General features: G+C 46.7%; 1 protein-coding gene across 1 annotated transcript in view; it reads left to right on the top strand.

Moving 5' to 3' along the window:
• Positions 1–487: 487 nt before the first annotated feature.
• The window catches only part of EMB2083 (AAA-type ATPase family protein), a 67,402-nt gene continuing 40,560 nt past the window's right edge, over positions 488–27,329 (top strand). The window contains exons 1-7 of the mRNA XM_086525933.1: positions 488–2,302; positions 2,410–2,582; positions 2,682–2,783; positions 2,875–3,039; positions 3,205–3,345; positions 3,422–3,580; positions 3,681–3,766. Coding sequence (XP_086382059.1) covers positions 766–2,302; positions 2,410–2,582; positions 2,682–2,783; positions 2,875–3,039; positions 3,205–3,345; positions 3,422–3,580; positions 3,681–3,766 — 2,363 coding nt within the window. The 5' untranslated portion in view covers positions 488–765. The remainder of the gene's footprint in view (positions 2,303–2,409; positions 2,583–2,681; positions 2,784–2,874; positions 3,040–3,204; positions 3,346–3,421; positions 3,581–3,680; positions 3,767–27,329) is intronic.

The following is a 27,329-nucleotide window of genomic DNA, read 5'->3' as shown; positions in this document are numbered from 1 at the left end:
TGCAGTACTGTCTGTAGTGGAAATGGAGGCCGAAATGAGCCCAAATCAGAAATCTGAGCAGATCGAGCTCTTCGAGCTTGCCCAAAATTTTTGTCGACTTGCGAACGCTCGCCAAAGCTCACTGAAATCGGAGAATGTGAACAGGCGTGTGCTGGAGCAGCTGGCGACTAAGCCCGAGAGACGTGACCTGCTCTGATACCAATTGTTGAAATTAGGGTTGCAGAGAAACACACACAACTTGGAGAAGACGAAGGAAACTCAAGACACACAATAGAGAGTGTTTCACTTAGTGTGCAATGGAAGGATAGATAGCCCTAGAGTGATGGGCGTATATACAATGCACGGGGAAAAACCTCCTAAAGAGGGAAAAATGCCCCTGCGGTCCTAGTGTGTTCACACACATCACTACCACATGTATATGGTAACAAATTCATCTTGAGAAAGCACTCACCCACAGAGTTGAGTGGATTCTTTCAATAGATTATATCTCCACACACGTTCATTTGATGGAAACTCAGAGGTAGGCTCCATGGAGCTTGAGGGAACTTTGGAAGGGTAAACCTCCAATGGTGCAACCATTACCACCCTCCACACGTGTTCGTTTGATGGAAACTCAGACGTAAGCTCCATGGAGCTTGAGGGAACTTTGGAAGGGTAAAGTTCCAATGGTGTGACCATTACCACCCTCCATGGAACGCCAAGGTTCTATGTTTCTCAGTGCAGGTGGTACTTCCGCTTCCTTCTTTATAGCGACGCTTTGATACTATGGATTGCTCAGCCCTCAGAGCAGGTGCCACCTTTTCCTTTTGCAAAACTCTATCAAACGGAGTCGGGTTGGGGATCGCGAACAATGCCTGTGCAGGCATGCCTCTGAAGCCTGCACGGTCTGTTTTGCATATATGCAATGCGCTTCAGGAAGAAGAAGGGAAAAAACATGCCCCGGTTCTTAGCACCTCTACGGTTTTCAAAGTTGCTGGGGTCGCTGCTACCATGGCAGCTTTGATATTTACTTTGCCCTTGCCCACATCTACAAGGAAGGCAAAAGAGCAGGGGAGAGTTACAGAAGCAGAGAAGTCGAAGATTTCAGAAACGAGTAAGACGAAGAAAAAGCAGACAGAGAAAAACGTAATGCCTGTGGAAGAAAGGATTAAATGGACACAGGGTCTACCTCTGGTGCAGGAGAAGATTGCATATACCAGCATACTTGGTTTGCATGAGCAAAGGAAAATTAAACACATCATAAAGCATCCTCATCCGGCCCTTCGAAGCCGACCACAGGTAGTCTTGCTTGTGTTGGATGATAATAGAGTGGTGAGGTCTGTGCTTCCTGCATTCAACAGGGACGAACATTTTTGGAATGCATGGAAGACTTCAAAGCTAGAGTCATTTGTCATTAATGCATTCACCCCTCCAGCTCCCAAGCCGGAAGCCCCATGGAAAGATATCAATGTGCCCTTTTGGTCTGGAAGGCCACACAGAAAATCTGCGACCAAGGAGCAATCCAAGCAGCAGAAACTGAAGCAGGGACCCTCTCCAAAGGTTCAGCAATCTTCAAAGGTTAAGACATCCCCTGCAAGTGCACGTCTTGAACAATTAGAAAGAGCTCGCCAGGAGTTAGAACGTGCACGTGCAAGTCAGGAAGCTGAGGTAAGGAACCGGAAATTGCGACAAGCACAAGCTGAGAAGGAAGCAAAAATGCTGGCCTTGCAAAAGAAGCAACTGGAGGAAAGACAGAAGAAACTTGTACAAGCCAAGCAGGCTCAATCAGAAAAGCTTGTACAACAGCAGCAAGCTGTTGAGTCATGGGATAAGTTCTGGGATACAGCCTCTCGCAGTGAAGGGTTCCGTTTCATGCTGGGTATCTTGTTTTTCTGGCTTTTCTACCAGACTGTGGTGCTTGGTGTGAAAAAAAAGCGGAAGGACTATGAAGATCGCTTGAAGATTGAGAAGGCTGAAGAGGAAGAGCGGAAGAAGATGGAGGAGTGGGAGGATGAGGCTGATGCGGCAGAAGCCGTCTCAACAATTCAAGGCTGGGGTTCAGACAAGAAAAGCGAGGAAGAGAAGCAGCAGCAGGAGGAAGATGAGCAAAATCCTCAGCTCCAGATGGGTTTGCGTTTCATGCGGTCTGGTGCAAGGGTGCGTCGAGCGAAGGGTAAGAGGCCCCCAAAATATCTCGACCTCGATGCGGATGTGAGGTTTGAAGATGTGGCTGGGTTGGGTGAAATTCGACGAGAACTGGAGGAGATAGTTGATTTTTTCAAATATAAAGAGAAATACTTGAGAAGGGGTAGCAAAATTCCATGTAAGTTGTTGATGTTTCTACTCCCAAGAGAGAGAAGCATTGTGTTTTTAGGTATTAACATATCTCAAGTTCATTTTTGTGGTTAAGCTGGATGTTTAAATTGTCAGCTGGCATATTACTTTGTGGAGAGCCCGGGACGGGGAAGACCTTGTTGGCAAAGGCAGTTGCTGGAGAGGCAGGGGTTAACTTTTTCTCGATTTCAGCGTCCCAATTTGTGGAGATTTATGTAGGTGTTGGTGCTTCTCGAGTCCGTGCATTGTATCAAGAAGCCAAGGAGAATGTAAGGGCATATATCAGGAGTAACTGTAGTTAAAGGAGATTCATGTTCATTGTTTCAGATTTCATCAGCTGCTGCTTTAGTTTTTTGACTTTGTGTCAGGCACCAGCAGTAGTCTTCATTGATGAGCTTGATGCAGTTGGCCGACAAAGGGGTTTGATTGGTGGATCTGGTGGGCAGGAGAGAGATGCTACACTGAATCAGGTTTGTGTAGGGGATAGGCAAGCCAACAAGGTTGCTAGTTTGGCCATAACAGTTATTGTTTTTGAGTGCGCTGATTTTGTATTTTTTGCAGCTTCTAACTTGCCTAGATGGGTTTGAAGGAAAGGGCGACGTGATCACCGTGGCAGCAACAAACAGGGTTGATATCCTTGACTCTGCCCTTGTCAGGCCCGGAAGGTTTGACCGGAAAATTTTCATCCCGAAGCCCAGTATTAGAGGTCGTATCGAGATTTTAAAGGCAAGTCTGTCTGTTCCTGTTCTGTTTTCGGTTTTTTATTGTCGTGTTTCTTCCTCTCCCTCTTAGTATCGTGGTTGATGAATCTCATCTTTGTTTCATGTTTAGATCCCAGAATGTGTCATTATAACATTTTTATCTGGAAATTTATGCTGTGTACATGTTCAGGTCCATGCAAGAAATAAACCCATGGCTGATGATATTGATTATGATGCGATTGGAAGTGCAACAGATGGTATGGTTGGGGCACAACTGGCCAATCTACTGGATGTTGCTGCATTGAACGTTCTTAGGGAAGGTCGAACTGAGGTTTGTTTTTCCATTCATCAGCAGGCAGAGCACCTAGCAATTACTGGATTTTGCTGATAATCTGCCCTTTATACAGATAACAACAGATGATTTGTTAGATGCTGCTTCATTGGAGGAAGGTGGACATGCAGATGCTAGAACACGTAGTCAAGAGTTATGGCATAAGATGGCTTTGAATGAAGCTGCATTGGCGGTTGCAGCAGCCAATTTTCCAGACTTCAATGACGTTCAGATGGTATGTTTGTTCTAAGTCTTGTTTTAAGTCAAAACATTGGTTTGGTGCAGAATTAAAATATTGTCGGCAATGGTGGTTCATATGTCTTATTTATGACCAGATAACCATCATACCACGATCGGGAGAAGATAAAGGTTCAGTACGTTCCAAGTTGGACTCTATGAAGTTCGAAATATCAACTATCAGGTACTCCACTCTTCACACTGTTAACTCAGTGAGAAGCATTGCCATTTTTCAGTATGTGAGTGAGCTAGATGGGGCAGCTGCATGTAGCAATGGAAAGGGCAACTCTTTAGGTGGCTAAAGCTGGAAGAGCACTAAGGAGGTAGTGTCTCAGAACAAGGAACTTAGTTCAACTGGCTTCTACCCTGACATTAGGTGTAAAGACAATGCACTAAAAATGAACATTGATTAATTGAGATTCAATCGAGTTGTTCTATTGAAGATGAAAGAATATGATCATTGAGTGTGTAACACTTAATAATAACACAATAACTGAAATAATTGCTGTGTACTAAGAGAGTGATAAGAAGGCAGTGCATCTGCACAAGAGAGGAAATTCTTGCAGGTATGTCATCACTAGACGGTGGCATTCTTGGTTGCGTGTCACGGTTGTAGGCCAGATTGGACCTTGCATGTAAGGTGCAGCGGAAGTGAATGTTGAACTTTGCTCAAGATGAGTGCTCCGAACTTTGCTCAAGGTTCCTTTTACTTACGGAAGGGAGTGCCTTCCGTTCCTTTAGTGAGAGAGTGCAATGGACACAAACAAAGTGGATAAACATTGTGAATGAAGGTGCTGAGACTGAGAGAGAGAGAGAGAAGAGAATACGACACCAGGAAGTTGTCAAACCCTCCTCCAAGGGCCCCTCTCTCGCCATCGAGAGAGGTCTATGCTATTGATTGCACAATCTGATATAAGGGGCTGATGCAATGAGTCTAAATGCTGCTATGCTGAGGTCGACGATGACGAAGCTAAGGCTGAAAACTGAATGCTGTGAGTCGGTTCGTGCCGCGCCAAGTTGGGGTTGTTCCGTGAACTTGGGGCCTTGCTGAAACGCTGTCTTGCTATCTACAAAACCGCTAGCTCTGCTGGTCCAAAAACGCTGGACATGCTGGTTCCAAAAACGCTGGTTTTGCTATCCTAAAAACACTGAATCTGCTGCATTGAAAATGTTGCCTGCTGAAATGAAAACTTTGAAAAGGCTGAGTCTTCAAAGCTGAAAAACGCTGTTGTTCATGGCTGAATTTCGCTGGGTTCCCATGCCAAAAACGCTAGGGCTTCTGCGTTGGAAACGCCAGGGTTCTTGGGGTAGTCTTGCTTGAGAAGGTGCTTGTTGAGCAATGCTCCTGCTGTCTCTTCTGCCAGAACTGCTAGCACTAGGTTTTCTTATATACTAGACTTGCTAATTTGCCTTACCCAGTTTCCCACAAAAGTCACTTAATAAATAAGTGAAAAATGTCAAAAATAGGGAAAATAGGTTTAATGCACTGGAAAATGATCGTGATGGAATCTGATGGTAATGCTGGTGATCATGCTGTGTGCAACCAGAGGATATGCATCTAATCTAAGTGTCTGGACATGCATGGTCTGCGAACAGACTCACAAAAGTGCAAGATCACTTCCTATTCTAGACTGACTTGACTGAATTGAACCCTTGTCATGCTGTAGCTTGTCCACGTACACATAGGGTTGGATGTGTCACGTGACATTGCATTTCATTTTAGTCCATTCCCATTTCCAGTATATTTTTTTTGTCCAGGATTTTTTTATTGGTCAGTTGACCCTTCATGCCCCAATTTCAGATCAAGTGGGATATTTATTAGCTGGGTGCCCTTCTTGGCCCTAGAATTTGGTTCCAGTTTAGGGCACTCCTCTAGGTCACCTTTACCAATATAAAGGTCACCTGTGTCTCACTCTCATTCATCCAGTTGTATGAGTATTCTTACCAACTTACAGAGCCTAGCCGAGAGGCCTAAATTAAAGAACTTGAAGCTCAAAGTTGTACCAACTTATGGTACCCCGACCGAGGGGTCTAAAACTCTAAAGACCATAAGCTTGCACTCTAAAAGAGGGTTCTGTAAATCGCACTGACATGCAGATGTGGCAGATCGTACGGATGCTGATGTGGTAGGCTGTACAGAAATTCTGTGTTTTGTGCTGGCTATGGCACGTGGCAGGCTATATGGATTCATGCTGACAGCTTTTGGGTTTGCAGTGCTTTTGATACAATGCTTTCCCTTGTAAGAATAAAAGAGTTCATGGGGCCTCACTCCAGAGAGTATCTGAACAGAGAGTCCAAGAGCATAGGTCCCTCGGGAGTTGTACTTTGCAACGATTAATGATAAAGAAATACCGAAAGGGGTGCCAGTCTTTGGGGCCAATTCTTCTAAGCGCGGAACTCCGTCGTGCCGTGTCGACTCTCTCTCTCTCTCTCTCTCTCTCTATATATATATATATATATATATATATATATATATATATATATATATAGAGAGAGAGAGAGAGAGAGAGAGAGAGAGAGAGAGAGAGAGAGAGAGAGAGAGATCAAATTTCAGTGATTTTGAAGTTTCTGTTTGTGTGTTGCTATTGATTTCTCGCTTGGAGTGGTGTCCAAGCTTGCTACACTCCAAGTATCGACAAATCGGGTGTTGTCATGGAAGACTTGGGAGTGGAAGCCCCCTTTGAAGGTAAAACCTCGTCAAAGACAAGTACAACATCCTTTTTTTTTTAATTATAAAGTTGATAGCCTTCGGAAAGAGAGTCGTAGCCGATAAAAATCATTCTCAGCAACTTGGGGTCAAACTTCCCCTTTGCTCCTTCGGAACATGGACATAGACATCGCTCCTAAAAATCCGAAAGTGGGAGACGTGGGGCTTCTTAGCAAAATAGGCTTCAAATGGGGTTTTCTTAGGAATTGAAGAGGTTGGAGATTGGTTTATGGTATGAATTGCCGTCACAACTGCATGTAAGGTGCAGCGGAAGTGAATGTTGATCTTGCTCAAGATGAGTGCTCCGAACTGTGCTCAAGGGTTCCTTTTTACTTACGGAAGGGAGAGCCTTCCGTTCCTTTAGTGAGAGAGTGCAATGATCACAAACAAAGTGAATGCTAGAATGAAGGTGCCGAGAGAGATAGATAGATAGATAGATTGAATTATCGTCCACGGAGGTTATATATGACCTATGGGACCGAAAAACAGCGCATACAAAGATTCCTTCTAAATGAAGGGCAGATACATATCAGTTAAGGACTGAGGGTCCAGTGATGGGTGAACAAAAGAGAAAATGGGATGGGATGAACAAAACTTAAAATCTAAGGGGGGATAGGTGAGAGGGGAGCCATTTTAGGAGTTCGAAACTCCTGAATAATGGCTTTACCTCCTCGATAGACTGCCCATTTCCCTGCCGTACGCGCTGCTCGCACCTTTTGTAGTTTTGTCTTCTTCTGCTTGAGTTGGCCGGGGGTAAGATCTTCTGCGAACCAGATTTTAGTGCCCTTGAGAAGCCTTGATTGTTCAAGGAGTTTAATTCGGTCCTCTTTGGTCTTGAAAGTGAGGATCGCATGATTGGTGCGATGCTCGTGTGTGATGGAGTCGATTGTTGGTGTATTCCACTCTATCATGTGGGTTGTTGTCTGGATGCGGGCAATCGCTTCATGGAACTTGAGCTCTCCCTCCCCTTTCCAGTCACTTGGCAGCCCACCAATGCGAACATTGAGGGCGATCTCCTCTTGCCGTTGTCGCTCGCGTAGCGTGGACGCCACACGGTCGTCCACCTTATGAATGATGGCTTCTTGCACTTGATTTTTGACTGCTTGTGTAAGGGTAGTCTCCACTTCTTCTTTTGTTTTGGTGAACTTGGTTTGCATCTGTTCCGATTCCTCCATCTGGTGGTTCTCCACTGGAGTTAGCCGGGTCTCGATGGCGATGAGCTTTTGTTTCGGCTCGTCGTTCTCCTTGCGGAGTCTTTCAACTTCGCTTTGAAGATGACTGACGTTGTCCGTTTTGGGGGGTGTCGCCACAACCCCAGCAAAGGTGAGTTTGTTTCGGGTTGAGGCGCGTGTGGCCATGGTTTTACTCGAGGGGTAAAAAACTTGAGTTTACTGTGATTTAAATCGGCAGAGCTTAGAGTGGGCTTGAGGTTACTGTGATTAAGTAGGCAGAGCTTCGGCTTGAGGTTACTATGAAACAGAGCGAGTTGGCTTGATGTCAGAGCTTGAGGTCGACAGCAGAATCGGCTTGAGGTCGATAGGCTGAAACAGAGTCGGCTTGAGGTCGCAGTAGGCCGACACAGCTTGAGGCCGAAACAGAGATCGGCTTGAGCCCGAAATGGATGTCGACTTGAGGTCGGCTGGTACAGAGTCGTGGGCTTTGAGGTCGGTTGGTGCAGAGTCGTCAGAGCTGAGTTGACAGAGAGCTTCGAGCGGTGCTGGTTGAAAAGGGGAGGGGCGGGGCTATGGCTAACGCCCCCCCAAGGGCAGCCCCTCGCCCACGGGGGAGCTTGGGGGGCTAGGGAGGGCAACGGCTTCGAAGAGATGCTAGGGTTTGAGAGAGAGAGAGAGAGAGAGAGAGAGAGAGAGAGAGAAAGAAAGATTTTTAACGTCTATGTCAGGCCGAAATCGGCCTATGAGACAAATCAAATGTACATGGTGTGTATGTCATCCGTCTATCGGAAAGACAAATGAAACAAAACTGATACAAAATTGAACTGAATTTAGGTAGTGGAGTATCTGAGGAGGGATGGAGCTCTATCTCTAGGGGTATATGTATGTCTATATGCTCAATGTAGTACAATCATGAGAATGCATCAAGCTATCTAGCTCCATCCTGTACTAATGGGGGGATGTAATATGTGGTACATGGGCGGGTCTGGTGCCAAGGCTACCCGGATGAAAGCTGTCGGGTCGGCCCTCATCTGAGCCACTCGCTCCTCAGTGGCACGGCGCTCCCGGGCTCGGATCTCCTCGATCTGTCGGTGGTGGGAGCTCGCGCCCCTGTAGCCTGTGACTCGTGGTCGTCGTCTAGCTCGGTTCACCTCCGCCTGTGGGAGTGTCACTCCCCTCTGAGTGTCTGGTGAGGGAGGGGGGGAAATCCTCTGAAAGAAGTCTGTGAGCTGCGACTGTCTCCCCTCTGTCTGTGTAGCTGTGTGTGGCTGTAGTAGTGTCCCGATGGCTCTGTATCTCTAGTAAGAAACGTCCGAGCTGTCTCTGATCTCGAGATTCCATGATCTCTCGGAGAGTGGGTTGTCCTCTGAATAAGGCCTCATACCTGCCTCTGATCTCAGTGTATGCTCTGCATCTACATACAAAGTGCTCCTCACTCTCCACCTCTTCTGTGCAGGCTCTGCAGATTCGCTCCTCCCTGGGAACACCAGTATGTCTCCCGATCTCAATCTCTAACCTGTGTGAAGCCACTCTCAGCTGACCAATCGCCACCCGTGAGCTATGTGGCATATATGTGTCCATGTAGCGTGGTCTCTGTATGAACCCCCCAGACAATATGGTGAGAAACTGGTCTCTGTAATCTGACATCCTCGTCCCCAAGCCAGGTGCCTCCCAGACTCTCCTAGTGTATAGCTGCCACAGATCCTGTCTCAATACCAAGTTCCTCTCACTGCGAGAGAGGTGAACATATGGTGAGTGGGGGTCGTACTGGAATGGTGGTAGGCTCTCCATGTCAAGATCGTGTCCCTCAAACCATGCTCTGACCTGTGAGTACCATGCTCTCTCATGCCCATTCTCGGATAGCTGTATAGCTGCCTCAAATGCTCTACGGGTAAGTCTGTCAGGAGGTAGCTCTCTCATCCTCTGGATGAAGCAAACTGTCTGGAATAGTGCCTCTACAACCATAGGTGGTGTGGCGAGCTCGGCTCTAATAATGTCATGTGGCACTGTCTTCTTGCTGCGGAGCAAGCGTGAGATCATACATACCTGTGGTCTCTCCAGCTGTGTCCACTGGTCAGCTGTCAATCCTGGTGCCCATACTGCCGCCGAGTACATCAAGGCCGGGGTGACTAAGGTGTCGAAAAGCCACCCCTTCGTGCGGGGCTCCTGAAAGTGTGCCTGGTGGCATCTCCGCTCTAGCATGGCCAGAGCTGCATATCCTCGGGTGAGCCTGCCAACAGCAGCCTGCCTCATAGTGAAGGGTCGTGGTAGGCTGGTGAATGTGATGCCAAGGTAGACATAGGAGGTGACTACATCAACCTGTCCTCCTGCTGCTGTGAAGGTGGCGGCGCTCCTCACTGCACTGGATGTGTGAAAGATCATAACCTTGGTTTTGCCAAGGTTCACAGTCAACCCCCTGTGTGTGCTGAATTCGTCCAAGGCCTCAAGATGGCGTTGCAAGCCCTCGGGTGACTCTGAAATCAACACAATATCATCAGCATATAACATGATGTGGACCGGAGTACTTGCCAAGTCGCTCCCCTCTCCCCCTGTTCGCAGTATGTAGTCGGAGATCTCGTCGATGTAGAGCCCAAAGAGTGTCGGGGAGAGTGGGCATCCTTGCTTAACACCAATGGTGCTAGCAATGGTCTCTGAAAAACCGTCTGTGCAACGAACCCGACCCGTCACCCTCTCATATAGAGCATATATGGCCCAAATCATCTTTGTTGGTACCCCAATGCTGTGAAGGCGTTGGAAGAGTCTCTCGCGTGGGACTGTGTCAAAGGCCTTGCGGAAGTCCACAAAGCAGCAGTAAAGCCTCTTCTTCCGCGCCTTTGCCCCATCAATGAGGCAGCGCAGAACGAAGATGTGGTCAGTGGTGGAGAAAGCTCGTCTGAAACCTGCCTGGCCTGGAGCTCGTAAATCCTCGATCTCTGCGTAGCAGCTGAGCTGTGCCTCAAGTACTGCTCCATATAGCTTGGCCATCATGTGGCCAATCATGATAGTCCTGTAGTTACCTGGGTCCAGGGTGTCGCCAGATTTGTGGATAGGCACTATGGTGTGCTGTGTCCACTCCTCTGGGAAGCCCTCCCCTATAGCCCGGTTGAAGACATGTGCAATCAACGGGGCTATAGTGGAGGCCGCATAAATGATGTGCTCACTCTGCAATCCAGTATGGTCCGCTGATCGTCTGTGCTGCATGCGGCGTATGGCCCTCTCTACCATCGCTGCTGTAAAGAAGGAGGAGCACGTGGGGTGTGGCTCGTGTGGCTGTGGGATAGGAGGCTGCCCTGGCACCTCATAAAGTCGCTCTGCATAATCATGCCATATCTGTGGATCCTCAATAGCTGTAGTCGGACGTGGCTCGCGCAGGGTGCGCCATGCCGTCGCGCTATCCATGCTCATGAATAGGCGGTATAGCTCAAGCTCCTGTGCCTCTTCGAATGCTCGCCGCTTTTGGCGTGTCAGCGTCTTCATATGCCGTCTGGCCTCTCTCTCTGTGATCTCTCCTAAGGCTCGCCGTGCACGGAGGCGTCGGTATAGCTCTCTGCACTCATCATCATACAAGCGGTTCTGAGGCATAGTCCCGGGGGGGGAGTGCGTCCTGTGTGAGTGGTGTGTGGAAAAGAGCTAATAGCTGAAGTGTGGAGAACGGAAGAGATATGTGATGTGAGAACTGAGAGTGGTGTGGATGGGTTGAGGAGGCATAGGCCATGTTCGACCTTGGCCGAGTAAAGAGAGGCTAGCTCATGTGTGAAATAGATGGTGGTGTGTGGAGTGTGTGCTGTGGAGCTGTGTGGGATGGTATCTCCGGTGATGGAGAAAGAGAGGTATGTGTGGTCGGCTCCGATGGGTATGGGTGGAATGGTGAAGGATGTGATAAGGTGTGTAGCCTCCCTGGGTCCCAGAATATAGTCGACTGTACTCCCCCCTCCTTCTGCAACTCCATGTGGCATACAAGTCAGGCCCCCTGAGGTGGGCCACTGGACCATCCCGTTATAGATAACGAGACGGTGCTGGGAGCCAAGTCGAAGTAGATGTCGTCCGTAGGCTGTGACTGGAGCTCTGTCTGTTGTATCTCTCATAGTAGCCTCCTCATCTAGAGTGTGTAGTGCCTTTGGGTCCTCATGGTCATATGCCTCACACTGCTCACTGCGCGTACGAGCATTGAAGTCTCCCATAAGGAAGACTTCACCCAGTGTGGAGTACTCCATAATCTCCTCCGTGAGGCATGCGTACGGTGACTCCTGCTCAATAGGGGACAAATCAATGTACATCTAGTGGTAGTCCGGGTGTCCGGAAAAGAAAATACTGAAAATAAAATGCTGAAATGAAAGCTTATCTAGAACCGGGATGTGCAGTGTGGTGGTATGATGGTAATGTGTGGTGGTATGGGTATATATGGCTCTGGCACCGCAGATATTGACCATATGAATATATGGTTGTGGATGTAGCTCTGTCACAGCAGAAAATGACTACCTCGTGCTGAGTGAAAGTAAAAGTGTGAGGGCATATCCGTATCAGAGCTGGCTAGTAGTGTGTAATGGGTGATGGGTATAAAAAGTGGTACATGGGGGGGAGGGGCTGAAAAACCCGATGTAAGTGGGTGCTCCAATGTGTGGTGGAGCGGGCCCTCTCTAGCTGCTGCTCATGAAGTGTACGGATCCTCAGTGTATCCTGTTGGTATAGACGGGGCCGTCGGTATCCTGACTCTCGGGGTCGGCGTCGTGCTCGCTGTGCCTCTGCCTGCTTGAGTGTCAGCCCAGTCGTCGTCGGCGGTGTGGGATCTCCTGAAGTCATTCTCTGGAAAGACTGAGTAATTGTCTGCTGAACACCTCCAGTGTCATGTGGTCGTGGTCGTGTAGACTCCTCACGTATGTGGAGTGCTCCTGTGATGAAATGGCCCACATGAGTCTGGTCTCTCCTCCTCATGCATGTCTGGAGAGTGCCCTCAATCCCAAATCTTTGTCTAAGCTCTGAGTAAGCTGGGCATCGTAGCATGAAGTGCTCCTCCGTCTCCACCTCTGTCTGACACACTGAGCAAGTCCGGTTCTCTTGTGGTATGCCTCTGGCTCTGCCTCGCTCAATCTCAAGCTGGTGTGATGAGACTCGGAGCTAGCCGATGGCTACCCGTAGGTGATGTGGCATGTACTGCTGCATATACTGAGGGGTGTCTATGAAGCCCTGATCTGATATCTGGAGAAAATGCTCATGGTGGTGGAGCATTTTCGTCGGTAGTGGCTGCCTGGGGCTGATCCATGTCCTCTCAATGTAAATATGCGAAATCTCCTGCCTGATGATCCTATTCCTCTCCTGATGAGTGAGAATATAAGTAGGCACAGAGAGAACAAAACGACAAGGATGATGAAAGGCCTGAGAGTTCGAGAGCAGTTGAGGACCGTGGAAGAAAAGGCAAGATGAAAACAGGATTGGTTCCAGATTGTGTGGGTACCGATCCCAGCACGATGGACGAGAGTACAAATTTTTGCAGCTTGGGGCAAAGGGAAACACCAAGAAGCCATGATCTTCTTTGATGGAGGAGCCAAGGCCAACTTCATTACACCAAAATTGGCGGCGCGGCTCGAGATCACACCCGACAAGGGAAAGCCTAAGGAGAACAAGTCGTCTCAAAGTACCTCTCAGACTTCTCAGAACCCGCAAAACGGTAAGAATGGTAACTCTTCTAGCCAATCTTCCTCTAATCCTTCAGAAAAGAACTCTCAAACTGAATCTAAGGGTAAAGCTAAAGCACCTACAAAACTTAAGCTAACCTCGGATAAAAAGCCACACAAGGAATTATAGGAGGATACATAATGACTAAAGAACAAGTGATTTATGCTAAGGAAGGTAGATGTTATCAATGTCACGTCAAGGGTCACATTAAGAAGGCTTGTCCTAATACAACCCCACCTTAAGAACCCAAAGAACCCACAACTACCACAAGCATTTTAATGAATCAATCTGCGTCATCACATATTTCAGACACACATTGATGAGTCTCTCATGAAGTGTATGGTCATGTGAAGGGTCAACGTTTTGTCACATTGTTTAATCCAGGTAGTAAGCAAGATGTGATTAGTGTCTCTCTTGTACAGAGAGCCTGCCTAGAGGTTAGTCAAACATCTCCTCTCGAGATGTCTGGCTTCGCTCTTGGTATGGGCTCTCTCATCACGCAAGAGTGCCTTGATGTGTTGTTTCCAGTTCAACAAGTTGCCTTCCGTAGGAAATTTGTGGTGTCTCCTGTAGTATGCAAGATGTGATTAGTGCCTCTCTTGTAGAGAGCCCGCCTAGAGATTAGTCAGACATCTCCTCTCGAGGTGTCTAGCTTCGCTTGTCACGAGGACGTGGCAGCTGTTAACTATGTCACGAGGATGTGGCAACTGCCGACTTTAGTTGTTGGTTTCTTTCCAATGGGTTTTGTTTTATTTTTGAGACCCTCTTTTTGAAATAGCAAACGGTCGGACATTGTATGGCCAATGTGAATAGTAGTTTCACCCGCAGACGGGAAGTGGTCGGCACTGGAATTCGTATAGTAAGAGGATGTCTAGGCTCAGAGCAAGATCATATAGGTCCCCCCATCGCACTTAGCAAGTTGGTGGATACTAGGAAGTGAACTCAATAAAGGCCTAAAGTCAAGGTGTGACTACCAATAGAAAGTATCCTAGAGTTGGGCCACATTGCACTTTTGGATGCGGTCCCAATGAGGATAGATGGTCAGATGACTAGTGGGAGCCCAACGGAATCATTTCTTAAAATTCAGGGAACTACTATTTTGGGCCGTGAAATGTGTTCGTGTCATTACCTCCCGTATGACTAGGGGAACACTTTACAACTCTGCCGCGAAGTCAAATGGGCAACCAGTTGGGAGATATTTAGGCGGCAACCCCGTAACGGGCAAAAGCTTGTAAATGCGCCAAGTGTCACTTTTTTTATGCACTTGCCTCATTCAGGAAAAGTGGCCCTGAAATTTAAGTTGGGAAGAGGCCTCATTTGCTTTCTGTCTCACAGGTTAAGAGCTATGGAGTGCTTTCTTTCCCTCCCATGTACAGTGTGGTGCTAGGAGTGATGCCCTGCACACTACACTGCTCTCCCCCCTACGTGCAGTTATGTGATGCCCCACAAGAGGGCTCTTCATTTGACTGATGTACAACTGTGTGGGTTCATGCTTTTGTGCTGAGGCAAGAGCCTCCTTGAGCAGGAACAGGGGTAGCTAGCTGCTACTCCAAAGCAGGCACCGGTGAGGGTCATAACCTCACCGTACAAGTGCAAATTCAGCGCTGTGTATGCGCTGTAAATTGATTGTTTTTCAGCCATACGGACGCCAGAACTCTTGGGAATCATGCCCCACTGGTAGAGGACAACTAGGGGACTGTTTGGGGCTGAAAACAGGGCAAAAACCAGTAAATACAGCGAGCTGAATTTGCTGTTTTTGCGCAGGAATCAGAGGGTTTACACCAGTGCAAGTAAGATCCAGCAGGGGAATTGATTTCGCGCAAGTTTTGGGGCTGTTATGTTGCCGAAATTTGGCCAAATCAGGTAGTATCTAGTGTGATACAGGTAAAGGATTCCCAGGACTTTACTTTGTAATTTACCCTCTCAAAGAATAAAGAAATACCGAAAGGGGCGCCAATCTGGGGCCTACAGGTTGTCGGCAATCTGCTCGGAGCATTCTAGCTTCCGAGCCGTGTGTGTACTTAAGTGTTAATCCCCGTTGTAGGATACCTTTGCAAAGTGCTATGTGTGTGTCTAAAGTAAAGAATTTCGGGTGAAAGCCAAGGCCTACCGTCCCACAGGCTGGTTTCATGGTTCCATTGCCGGGATATCAATCACTTTTTCCTCAAGAAGTGAGTCTCGGTTGTTTTGGGTAAAGACAGAGAGTACAATAATGCGGGATTACACTATGGCCGACAAAGGGAAGGGCATTATGGAAGAGGGTTCCTCTTTCAAAGGACAGACAAGAAATCCCTATGGTTTTCGAGATTGGCGAGAGCTCACGGCCACGTCAGTCTGTACCTCTTGTCAATGTGAATGTCCCTCCAGTAGTACAGGGCTTTATGACTGGGCAACTTGAGGATGATGCGTTCAGGACTCAGTTAGTTACCGCAGTGAATGTCTTTTCGCAGAATCCAAGGTTTATGGAGTTCTTGCAAGTGCCACCAGTGCAACAATAAAATAGGCAACCTACGCCGCGTACGGAGCTTTTTGAGGCTCAAGCCCAGGTACTTCATGCGGCTCAGGAGGATAGGGAACACTCGCATGTTGCGGAGTCGGGGGCTCCAAAACAGGTTCCTCCCGTGCTTGAACAGGTGGGTAGAACGCCTATTCCACAGGTTATGCCAATTCATCCCGCCACCTTTCAGAGCCAGCATGCTGTCTTGAATGGACAGGGAACAAGATACCAGGTTATGCACCCAGTTTTTCCACCACCCACGGTACATCTTGGGTATTTCGGGGGTGGATCAGTGTTCCAAAGTATGGCTGGTTATGCGCCTGGAAGTCAACCGTACATGCCAGGAACGGTGTTTGGGGGTATGCAAGACATGATGCCAAACCCCATGTATGGTAGTATTGGCATGCAATAGGGTTTTCAGAGCAACCACAGCCAGTTTGGGGTGCCACAGGGTCATTTTGGCATGGCTGGTTTTTCTGGACAGCAGCCAGATATCGCACCTCTGACGCAAAATGTGAATGGCCAAGATGTGCCGATCATGCCTCCTATAGTGCCCATGTTGCAGACCATTCCTTATGACAACTTGGGGGCACTGGAGAAGCCAAAAGCTTACAAAGAAGGTGGTGCAGTTGTAAAGTTCAGTACCTTCAGTGGCTTCGAGGATAAGACAAAGGCTCTCACTTTCCTCCAGCAGTTTGATACAGCTTATGCAGGAGGGAATTTCACAGAGGCCTCTAAGGTCAGGAAAGCTGCCACTCTCTTAAAGGACAATGCGCTTACATGGTGGACGACATTGTTAATGCAAGGGCAGGCACCCGCCACTTGGGTTTACTTCAAGCAAATGTTTGCATCTGCTTGGCTGTCAAAAGAATTTGAAGCCAACGTCATGACAGATTGGCACCAGCTAACTTCAGCTTCATGCAAGAGCTTGTTGGAGTACAATAAGAGGGTTTGTAAAGCGTTACTCTCAGTGACCTCCTACAGATTTGTGCCATTGATAGAGCAGATAGAGAAGTACTGATGTGGGCTGCCTAAAGGGCTTCGCAATTACTGTACCAAGAACAGAGTGGCTACTCTCACTCAGCTTACGGTCTTGCCTTGTTGAAGGGAGAGGACAGTGGGTTTCCGAGCAATGACAAAGGAGGGCATCAAAAGAAAAATTCAGCGAAGAAGCCCTTTGTGAAAACGGCTCCTGATGCGTCACAGGGGTCAGAAAAGGCCACCAAGGACAAGGATTCAGCCGGGACTTCTGGAGCGCAGGCAAAGAAACAGAAAAGGAAGCCTTTTGTGCGCAAGTCGCTCGATGAAAAGAAGGTCCTAATGGTTGAAACAAATGCTTTATATGCGAGCAGCCTGGTCACTTTGCTACTAATTGTCCACAAAGGAAAAGACCAGCTGACTCAGAGGATAAAGAAGCATAGTTACCCGGAACGCGGAACGGGAACGGCGACGGGATCCCCCGCGGAACGGGGGAACGGTGAGGGGTCTGGAACGGGAACGGCGCGGAACGGGAGGCATAAAAACACCCAAATAATGCAATTTTAAGCTCTGTGTGATTGAATAATAGTGGTGTCAGAGTCCTTTGACTCTAATACTCACAAAAAACTCGATTTGAAGACCATTCAACCTTACTATGGCCAACGTGTGTAGTATAGACTTGAGAGCTTGAGGGGGGAGGGACGCGGAGAGAGAGAGAGAGAGAGAGAGCTTAAAAGTGGGAGACTCCACTCTTGAGAGAGCTTGAGAGAGAGGGGGAGAGGGAGAGAGCCTTGTCGACTCTAGCGTCTAGAGTCTAGACTAACGAGGCTAGAGCTTGAGAGTCAAGACTCGAGACTCGAGAGGGTAGAGTTTGCGCTTTGACCCTTGAAAGCTTGTGTGCACAGTGAAGGTAAGGGGTGGGGGGAAGGGCATTTAAGAAGGGGGAGCCTCACAAGATAAAGCTCAAAAATCTGAAAATCTGCCATTCCCCGCCGTTCCGAGTCGTTCTGAGCCGTTCCGAGCCGTTCCGGTACCAAATCCCCCTGCGGAACGTCTGGCCGTTCCGAGCCGTGAAAACCCTCCGGAAAGCCGTTCCAACGTTCCCAGCCCACAGTGGGGCATTCCCTGGTAACTCTGTAAAGAAGACCAGAAAGGCAAGAAGCCTAAACCCACGGCAGGTTTGGTGCCTGACATGGTGGGTGTCACGCCCAACACAGATGCCAGTGAGTTATGCAGGACATGGGGTAAAGTTAGGGATCAGACGGCACTCATCTTCTTTGATCCAGGTGCCAAAGCCAACTTTAACTCACTAGAGTTAGCTATAAAGCTGGGCATCAGAGCTGAAGAGATGGGGTACACAGCAGAGGCAGGGTTGGCATGTCCTAGCCACTCAAAGTGTGTTACTCCCATCATTGGAAAGCTGCGTCCGCATATTCAGTCGTATGTGGACACAGAAGAGTTCTACATCATGCCGTTGGAAGGTTGTGACGCCTTGTTGGGGATCCTGTGGATGTTCTGAGTGCATGGAGTCTTGGATGCCTACAACAAAAAGATCACTGTACAACATAGGGGCAAAACTCACATCTTGGATGTGAAGCTTAAAGGAGAGTCAGTCCCTATTGTATCTGCTTCTGCTATCACTTCTGTAATAAAGAATCATCTTTCTGTGTACTTAATTTTTGCAAGTGACGTCTCAGATAGTGATCATTCAAATTTATCTGTGTTAGATAAAGAAAGATCAACATTTTTGCAAAAGTTTAGTGACTGTTTTTCTGATTCTTTACCGTTGCAATTGCCGTTAGAGAGACCTGAGGACCATCGGATAGATTTGGTGCCAAGGTGTAGCCCACCAAATAGACCTCCCTACAGGGTTACCGCGGCGCAATAGAAAGAGATTATGGGCCAAGTTGAGAAGTTATTAGGGAAGGGGCTGATTCAGCGTAGTTCTTCACCCTTTTGCTCCCCAATGCTCCTAGTGCAGAAGAAGGATGGCTCATGGCGCATGTGTATTGATTATCGTGCGTTGAATAAGAATACCATCAAGAATAGGTTTCCTATTCCTAGAATTGATGATATTCTCAATCGTTTAGAGGGTCCTGCAATTTTCAGCAGGATAGACCTTAAGAGTGGGTACCATCAGATTCGTATAAGGCCAGAGGATGTGCACAAGACTGCGTTTAGAACGACATTTGGTCTTTATGAGTTTCTAATGATGCCGTTTGGGCTAACAAATGCTCCTGCCACGTTCAATAGAATGATGGACCGGATTTTCTGCTCGCATCAACAGTTTGTTGGGACGTTCTTCGATGACATGATAGTGTATTCGAAGAATGAAGAGAAGCATAGGCGTCACTTGACCATGTGTTCGAAGAGCTACGCTGTCACAGGTTACTTGTCAATCCTAAGAAAAGTGAATTCTTCCTCGAAGAGATCCACTTTCTTGGCCACATAGTCTCAAAGGAAGGTGTTAGAATGGATCCCACAAAGGTCGAAGCTATCAGGACATGACTAGACTTGAAGAGTGTGCAGGATTGTCAGAAGCTTCTTGGGATTGTGTTCCTACTATAGAAGGTTTATCAGAAATTTTGCAGAGATAGCATCGCCTCTTCACGCTTTGCAAAAGAAAGAGGTCACTTTCAGATGGACCCAAAAAGAGACTTCAAGTTTTAGTCTCTTAAAGGAAAAGTTGACTTCAGATCCAATTATTGTTTTGCCAGATCTCAGGAAGTCATTTGTGGTCCAGTGTGACGCGTGTGGCAGTAGCATTGGAGCGGTGCTAATGCAAGATGGACGGGTAGTAGCTTATGAAAGCCGAATTTTGCAAGGACCAGAGAGGACTATGCAAGTCTATGAGAAAGAGCTCTTGACCGTGATTCATGCGCTTTCTAGCTGGAAGCACTAGCTCTTAGGTGTTGATTTTGTTGTCCAAACAGATCATTAGACCTTGCGATACTTCTTGACACAGTCAAAGTTATCCGAAAAGCATATGCGATGGGCAAACATTCTTTCCATGTTCCACTTTCAGATTATGCATGTGGAAGGCAAGAAGAATGTTGTGGCTGATGCGTTATCAAGGAAGCCACAAATTTCAGTTGTGTCAATTCCTTATCATCATGAGTTAGATGACATGAAGGAACAATATACTGCTGATGAAGATTTTGCAAGGATCTTTGAACAGTTACAAGAGGGGCAACATCACGAGCACTACCTCCTTAGAGATGGTTGTATGATGATGCATGGCAGACTTTGTGTCACTAGGCCACTGCGACATAAGGTCATGGAAGAGAGTCATGTCCTACCATATGCAGGGCATCGTGGCACTGATGCAACAGTTAAAGCGGTAGAGACATTCTTCTATTGGCCTACCTTGAGGAGAGATGTAGATGCCTTTGTGCGAGCATGCACAGTTTGCCAAAAGGTCAAGTTTGACAGGCAAAAGGCACCAGGGTTGTACAACCACTGCCGATTCCGGATAAGCCATGGGAAAGCATTGCTATGGACTTTATCTTTGATCTTCCAAGAACGCCAACAGGGAATGATGGTATATGGTCCATTATCCCTGTCAGGAAGAAGATAAAATCTGATCAGATGGCACGCTTGTTCATGTACAATGTGTTTAAGTACCATGGTATGCCACAATCGATTATCAGTGATCGTGATCCTGGCATGACCAGTTTGTTCTGGAGAGGATTGTTTGAGAACATGGGCACTATGCTCAAGTTCTCGTCTTCGTTTCATCCACAAATTGATGGACAGTCAGAAGAGGCTAATTCTATTGTCTTAGATCTGTTGAAATGCTATGTGTTAGATAATAAGGGCAAGTGGGAACAGTATTTGCCTATGCTTGAGTATGCGTACAATAATACGGTGCATTCGTCAACTGGCAAAGCACCTTTCGAGATTGTTGAAGGCGGCAAAAAGGTTCCTCTCATTTTGCATACAAAGGACAAGATCTTTGAAGCAGATCGATATGTTGAGAACATGGATGAAATGTACAAGAAAATTAAAGTTGCGTTGGAGAAGACTCAGGCAAAATAGAAAAAGGATGCTGATCGTCACCGTCGTGAATTGCTGTTATCACCTGGTGATTGGGTCTATTAAGGTTTGAAAAGGCAAGGTTAAAGAAGATGCAGGGAAGGAATGGCTGTTCCTAAGCTCAACATGCGTTACTATGGGCATTTTCAAGTGCTTGACAAGATCAGCGATGTGGTTTACAGGCTGAAATTGCCTGATGCATGGAAGATTCATAACGCGTTTCACGTGAGTCTTCTAAGACCCTTCCTGGGTGATGTGCCAAAAGATATGCCAGATGAGGATCAGCCAGAAGTTGAAGAACATGATGAGATCCTGGTACCTGAGCAAGCTTTGGCACATAAGGACAGAAAACTTAAAAGGACAAGTTGTAAGACGCTATTTGGTGAAGTTCAAGAACTATCCGCCTATGGATGCAAAGTGGATGGAAAAGCATGAACTGTCAAAGTCACCAAATATATTGCAGCTTTACCTTGAAGCCTTTGGGTTACAACCTACGTATGCCCCAACCCAACGTGTGCAAAGGAGGGGTAATGATAGAGCTAGTACATCAAATGTACATATGAATTCAGTGTAATAGATGGAAATGACAAAAGTATGAAGGTCTCATTAAGTCATTTGTATCTATGTGTTACGATCTTTCTTGCGGATAAATGCGATGATAAAAGAGTGTTAATGGCACAAGATCATCAGTGGCGTGTATTTTTATGGTATGCAATCGAGGACGTTTGCGATTTCAAGAGGGGGGTATGTCACGAGGACGTGGCAATTGCTAACTTTAGTTGTTGGTTTCTTTCCAATGGGTTTTTTAATATTTTTGAGACCCTCTTTTTGAAGTAGCAAACGGTCGGACATTGTATGGTCAATGTGAACGGTAGTTTCACCCGCAGACGGGAAGTGGTCGGCACTGGAATTCGTATAGTAAGAGGATGTCTAGGCTCAGAGCAAGATCATATAGGTCCCCCCGTCACACTTAGCAAGTTGGTGGATACTAGGAAGTGAACTCAATAAAGGCCTAAAGTCAAGGTGTGACTACCAACAGAAAGTATCCTACAGTTGGGGCACTTTTGGATGCGGTCCCAATGAGGATAGATGGTCAGATGACTAGTGGGAGCCCAATGGAATCATTTCCTAAAATTTAGGGAACTGCTATTTTGGGCCGTGAAATGTGTTCGCGTCATTACCTCCAGTATGACCAGGGGAACACTTTACAACTTTGCCGCGAAGTCAACTGGGCGACCAGTTGGGAGATTTTTAGGCGGCAACCCCGAAACGGGCAAAAGCGTGTAAATGCGCCAAGTGTCACTTTTTCTATGCACTTGCCTCATTCAGGAAAAGCGGCGCTGAAATTTAAGCTGGGAAGAGGCCTCATTTGCTTTCTGTCACAGGTTAAGAGCTATGGAGTGCTTTCTTTCCCTCCCATGTACAGTGTGGTGCTAGGAGTGATGCCCTGCACACTACACACTGCTCTCTCCCCCCCCTACGTGCAATTATGTGCCCACAAGAGGGCTCTTCATTTGGCTGATGTACAACTGTGTGGGTTCATGCTTTTGTGCTGAGGCAAGAGCCTCCTTGAGTAGGAACATGGGTAGCTAGCTGCTACTCCAAAGCAGGCACCGGTGAGGGTCATAATCTCACTGTACAGGTGCAAATTCAACGTTGTGTATGCGCAGAAAATTGACTGTTTTTCAGCGATGCTAGAACTCTTGGGAATCGTGCCCCACTTGCAGAGGACAGCTAGGGGATTGTTTGGGGCTGAAAACAGGGCAAAAACCAGTAAATAGAGCGAGCTGAATTTACTGTTTTTGGGCAGGAATCAGAGGTTTACGCCAGTGCAAGTGAGATCGAGCAAAGGAATTGATTTCGCGCAAGTTTTGGGGTTGTTATGTTGCCAATATTTGGCCAAATCAGGTAGTATCTAGTGTGATACAGGTAAAGAATCACCTTACTTTGTAATTTACCCTCTCAAAGAATAAAGAAATACCGAAGGGGCGCCAATTTTGGGGCCTACAGGTTGTCGGTATCTGCTCAGAGCATTCTAACTTCCGAGCCGTGTGTGTACTTAAGTGTTAATCCCCGTTGCAGGTTACCTTTGCAAAGTGCTCTATGTGTGTGTCTAAAGTAAAGAATTTCGGGTGAAAGCCAACGCCTACCGCCCCACGGACTGGTTTCATCGCTCCTGGTATGGACTCTCTCATCACGCAAGAGTGCCTTGATGTGTTGTTTACAGTTCAACAAGCTGCTTTCTGTAGGAAATTTGTCGTGTCTCCTCTTTCAGGATGTGATATGCTTTTGGGCATTCGTTGGTTTCGTGAGCATAACTCTCATTGATTGGGAGGACAATACTCTCATATTAATGCCAAAAGTGACTCTCCCATGATCATTCGTGCAAAGGAGGGTCTGCATTCTTTGCCTCTCATTTCTCATGTGCAGGCAAAGCGTGAATTACGACGAGGAGCACAAGCGGCATTCATCTATGCCGCTTCAATTACCCAGAGCATTCAGGCTCTAGACAAGTATTTAGCTTTGCTTACCAAGTTTAAGCTTACTTGGTTGTGGGTGGTACGTCACTGTTGTGGAATTATGCTCGTTTGCAGAGGCTAGAGCCTTTTGCACACGTAAAAAGTTAAGGGACAGGTTGCAAGATGCTATGTGGTGAAGTTCAAGAACTATCCACCTATGGATGGAGTGTGGATGGAAGAGCATGAACTGGCAGAGTCACCAAATGTATTGCAGCTTTACCTTGAGGTCTTTGGGTTACAGCCTACTTATGCCCCAACCCAACGTGTGCAAAGGTGGGGTAATGATAGAGCTAGCACATCAAATGTACTCATGGATTCAGTGTAACAATAGTGTACAATTTGACAAAAGTATGTCTCATTAAGTCCTTTGTACATATGTTTTGACAGTCTTTCTTGCCGATACATGCGATGATAAAAGGGTGCTTACCACACAAGATCATCTAGGGCATGTATTTATGATATGCAATCGAGGACGTTTGCGATTTCAAGAGGGGGGTATGTCACGAGGACGTGGCAACTGCTAACCTTAGTTGTTGGTTTTTTTCCAATGATTTTTGTTTAATTTTTGAGACCCTCTGTTTGAAGTTGCAAATGGTCGGACATTGTATGGCCAATGTGAACAGTAGTTTCACCTGCAGACGGGAAGGTGGTCGGCACTGGAACTCGTAAAGTAAAAGGTTGTCTAGGCTGAGTTCAAGATCATGTAGGTCCCCACGTCGCACTTAGCAAGTTGGTGGATACTAAGAAGTGAACTCAATAAAGGCATAAAGTCAAGGTGGGATCACCAACAGAAAGTATCCGACAGTTGGGCCACATTGCACTTTTGGATGCGTCCCAATGAGGATAGATGGTCAGATGACCAGTGGGAGCCCAACGGATTCATTTCCTAAAATTTAGAGAACTGCTATTTTGGGCTGTGAAATGTGTTCGCGTCATTACCTCCGGTATGACTAGGGGAACATTTTACAACTCTGCTGCGAAGTCAACTGATACACCAGATTTTTAAGCAGAAAGCCCAATGCAGGGAAATTGCATGCATGAGTGCCAAGTGGCGCCTTTTGGTCAATTCACCAAGTCTGGGAGAACAGAACTCGTAACTGGCTTTTTGGAGCAGTTTTGGAGGCTGTTAACTATGATTTTCAGCCATTTCTCTCCATTTTTGAGCTTCCCATGACTTTATCTAGGACCAAGGAGCTCATTTTCAGCATTGGAATGCATTAGATGCGTGTTTACAGGGTTGTTTCGCTGCGTTTTCAGCGATACGCAGGTTTTGGCAGCCATGGTAATCTTCCCCTTTTGCATCTATTTGTTCATAGATGCATTACAGGTCAAGGGCAGAAGAGGGGGCGCTCGATTTATGGTGGGGGGGTGCTTCATTGAGAACTTGTCATAGGTTAAGAGCTATGGAGTGCTTTCTTTCCCTCTCATGTACATTGTGGTGCTAGGAGTGATGCCCTGCACACTACACACTGCTCTCTCTCTCCCCTATGTGCAGTTATGTGATGCCCCACAAGAGGGCTCTTCATTTGATTGATGTACAGCTGTGTGGGTTCATGCTTTTGTGCTGAGGCAAGAGCCTCCTTGAGCAGGAACAGGGGTAGCTAGCTGCTACTCCGAAGCAGGCACCAGTGAGGGTCATAACCTGACCGTACAGGTGCATTTTCAGCGCTGTGTATGCGCTGTAAATTGACTGTTTTTCAGCCATACAGACGCCAGAACCATTGGGAATAGTGCCCCATTGGCAGAGGACAGTTAGGGGACTGTTTGGGGCTGAAAATAGGGCAAAAACCAATCAATACAGCGTGCTAAATTTACTATTTTTGGGCAAGAATCAGAGGGTATGCCAGTGCAAGTGAGAATCAGCAGGGGAATTGATTTCACGCAAGTTTTGGGGATGTTATGTTGCCGAAATCTGGCCAAATCAGGTAGTATCTAGTGTGATACAGGTAAAGGATTCCTAGGACCTTACTTTGTAATTTCCCCCCTCAAAGAATAAAGAAATACCGAAAGGGGCGCCAATTTTGGGACCTACAGGTTGTGTATTCAAATGTTAATTCACGTCGCAGGTTCTCTTTGTAAAGTGCTTTGTGTGTGTGTCTAAAGTAAAGAATTTCGGGTGAAAGCCAACGCCTACCGCCCCACGGGCCGGTTTCACTGGCTCCATTATTACCCCGCTTTTGAACACGTTGAGTTGGGGCATATGTAGGTTGTAACCCAAAGGTAAAACTGCAGTAGGTTTGGTGACTTTAGCAATTCACACTCTTCCATCCACTTTGCTTCCATAGGTGGATAGTTCATGAACTTCACCAGATACCGTCGTGCAATTTTTTCCTTTTTCCTTATGTGCCAAAATCTGCTAAGGTACCAAGATCTCATCAAGTTCCTCAACTTCTAGTTGATCCTCATCTGGCATATCTTCTAGCACATCTCCCACAGAGGGTCTCAAAAGACACATGAAACGCTTTATGAATCTTCTAAGTGTCAGGCAGTTTTAGCCTATAAGCAACATCGTTGGTCTTGTCAAGTACTTGAAAAGGCCCATAATAACGCATGCTGAGCTTGGGAAATAACCTTTTCTCGCCCTTCATCTTCTTTAATCTTGCCTTTTCAAACCGTAAAAGAACCCAATCATTCTATACGCAACAATTTCAAAAGGTGCCTTGCGTGTTGGACGAATGCACCATATTGTTGTATGCATGCTCAAGCATGGGTAAATACTGGTCTCACTTGCCGTTATTATTTGACACAACATTTCAGCAGATCTAAAACAATACAATTAGCCTCTTCTGACTGTCCATCAATTTTGTGGATGCAATGAAGAGGAAAACTTGAGCGTGGTGTCCATGTTTTCAAACAAGCCTCCTCAAAACAGGCTTGTCATAGAGGATCACGATCATTGACAATAGACTGCGGCATACCATGGTACTTAAAGACATTGTACATAAACAAGTGTGCCATCTGATAAGATTTTATCTTCTTCCTGACAGGAATAAAATGGACCTGCTTGTTGAATCAACAAATAATGGTCCATATACCATCATTCAATGTTGGCGTTCTTGGAAGATCAAAGATAAAATCCATTGTAACAAACTTGGACACCCCAAGTCAAGATTCTACTGCGACACAATAGAGATTCACTTCAAAACGGTTCACAAAGATGACACGGCTCGGTGTAGTTCCGTGCCCAGAGACTCGTGTCCCTTTCGGTATTTCTTTTTATATTAATCAGTGTTCAAAGTACAAGAGAGTAGGCGCTTAGGCGCTCACTCTCAGACTCTACGTCCAGATGCTCTGAGAAGTGAGGCCTAGCCCACTTATTTATTGGTACAAGGGATGCCCAAAAGCAAAGCCCCAAAAATCTCTATTTTAAAAGCTTCTCACTCAAAAGCATTAAGCCCCAAAAGCTGCTCATAAATCAGCCAGTGTAAGTTGCGGAAATCCTTACATCGTACGGACTGCCACGTCATCAACGTGATCTGCGGCACAAATTCCGGCGATCCGTACGGCATGCCATGTGTCAGCCTGTCGGTCCATAATCTGTGACTGAGCAGGGGTGTGTGTGTCCTAGGCCTAGCCACGTCACCAGTTTGTGACATACCCCCCTCTTCAAAGAATTGTAATCACCCTCGATTACGCCTGCAAAAACAGACAGTCCATAAATTGTCTTTAGTAGACACTGATTGTTAGTACGGACGCACTAGACACAACACATCTGGCACTTGTACAAATTGACAGTCACATCACTGGACATCACAGGACATCACTTGACATCACATGACAAATCACATTCAAATTCATTTCAAAGCTCAGACCATGATTAATCGGCTACGTATTTAGTAATTGCATCTAGATCCAGCTGGAACCTCACAGACGTCCGATTAACTAATGCATATTGCAATCATGTCTATAGAGATTTATGAGACCGAAATGTTGCAGTCATTTCGTCTTTCAGTTCCTGCACTCAAACAAGTCAAGTACAAATCAATTGATATCATTTTCATTTTCGGGAATTCCAGTTCATAAAGTCATACAGTAGAATACTGTCAGCCCAACAGTATCCCTGAAACCCAAAAGGACATTAGTGACTCTATATCAAAAATCTGGGTAATCTGTTGACAAAGGAGCAGAGCAACTCCCCTCTTGTGCAAGCCCGTTGCACTAGATTC

The sequence above is a fragment of the Adiantum capillus-veneris genome, chromosome 12, assembly GCF_014529385.1.
Source record: "Adiantum capillus-veneris isolate H3 chromosome 12, ASM1452938v2, whole genome shotgun sequence".
Taxonomy (NCBI): domain Eukaryota; kingdom Viridiplantae; phylum Streptophyta; class Polypodiopsida; order Polypodiales; family Pteridaceae; genus Adiantum; species Adiantum capillus-veneris.
This window is presented reverse-complemented; position numbering and strand designations above follow the sequence as displayed.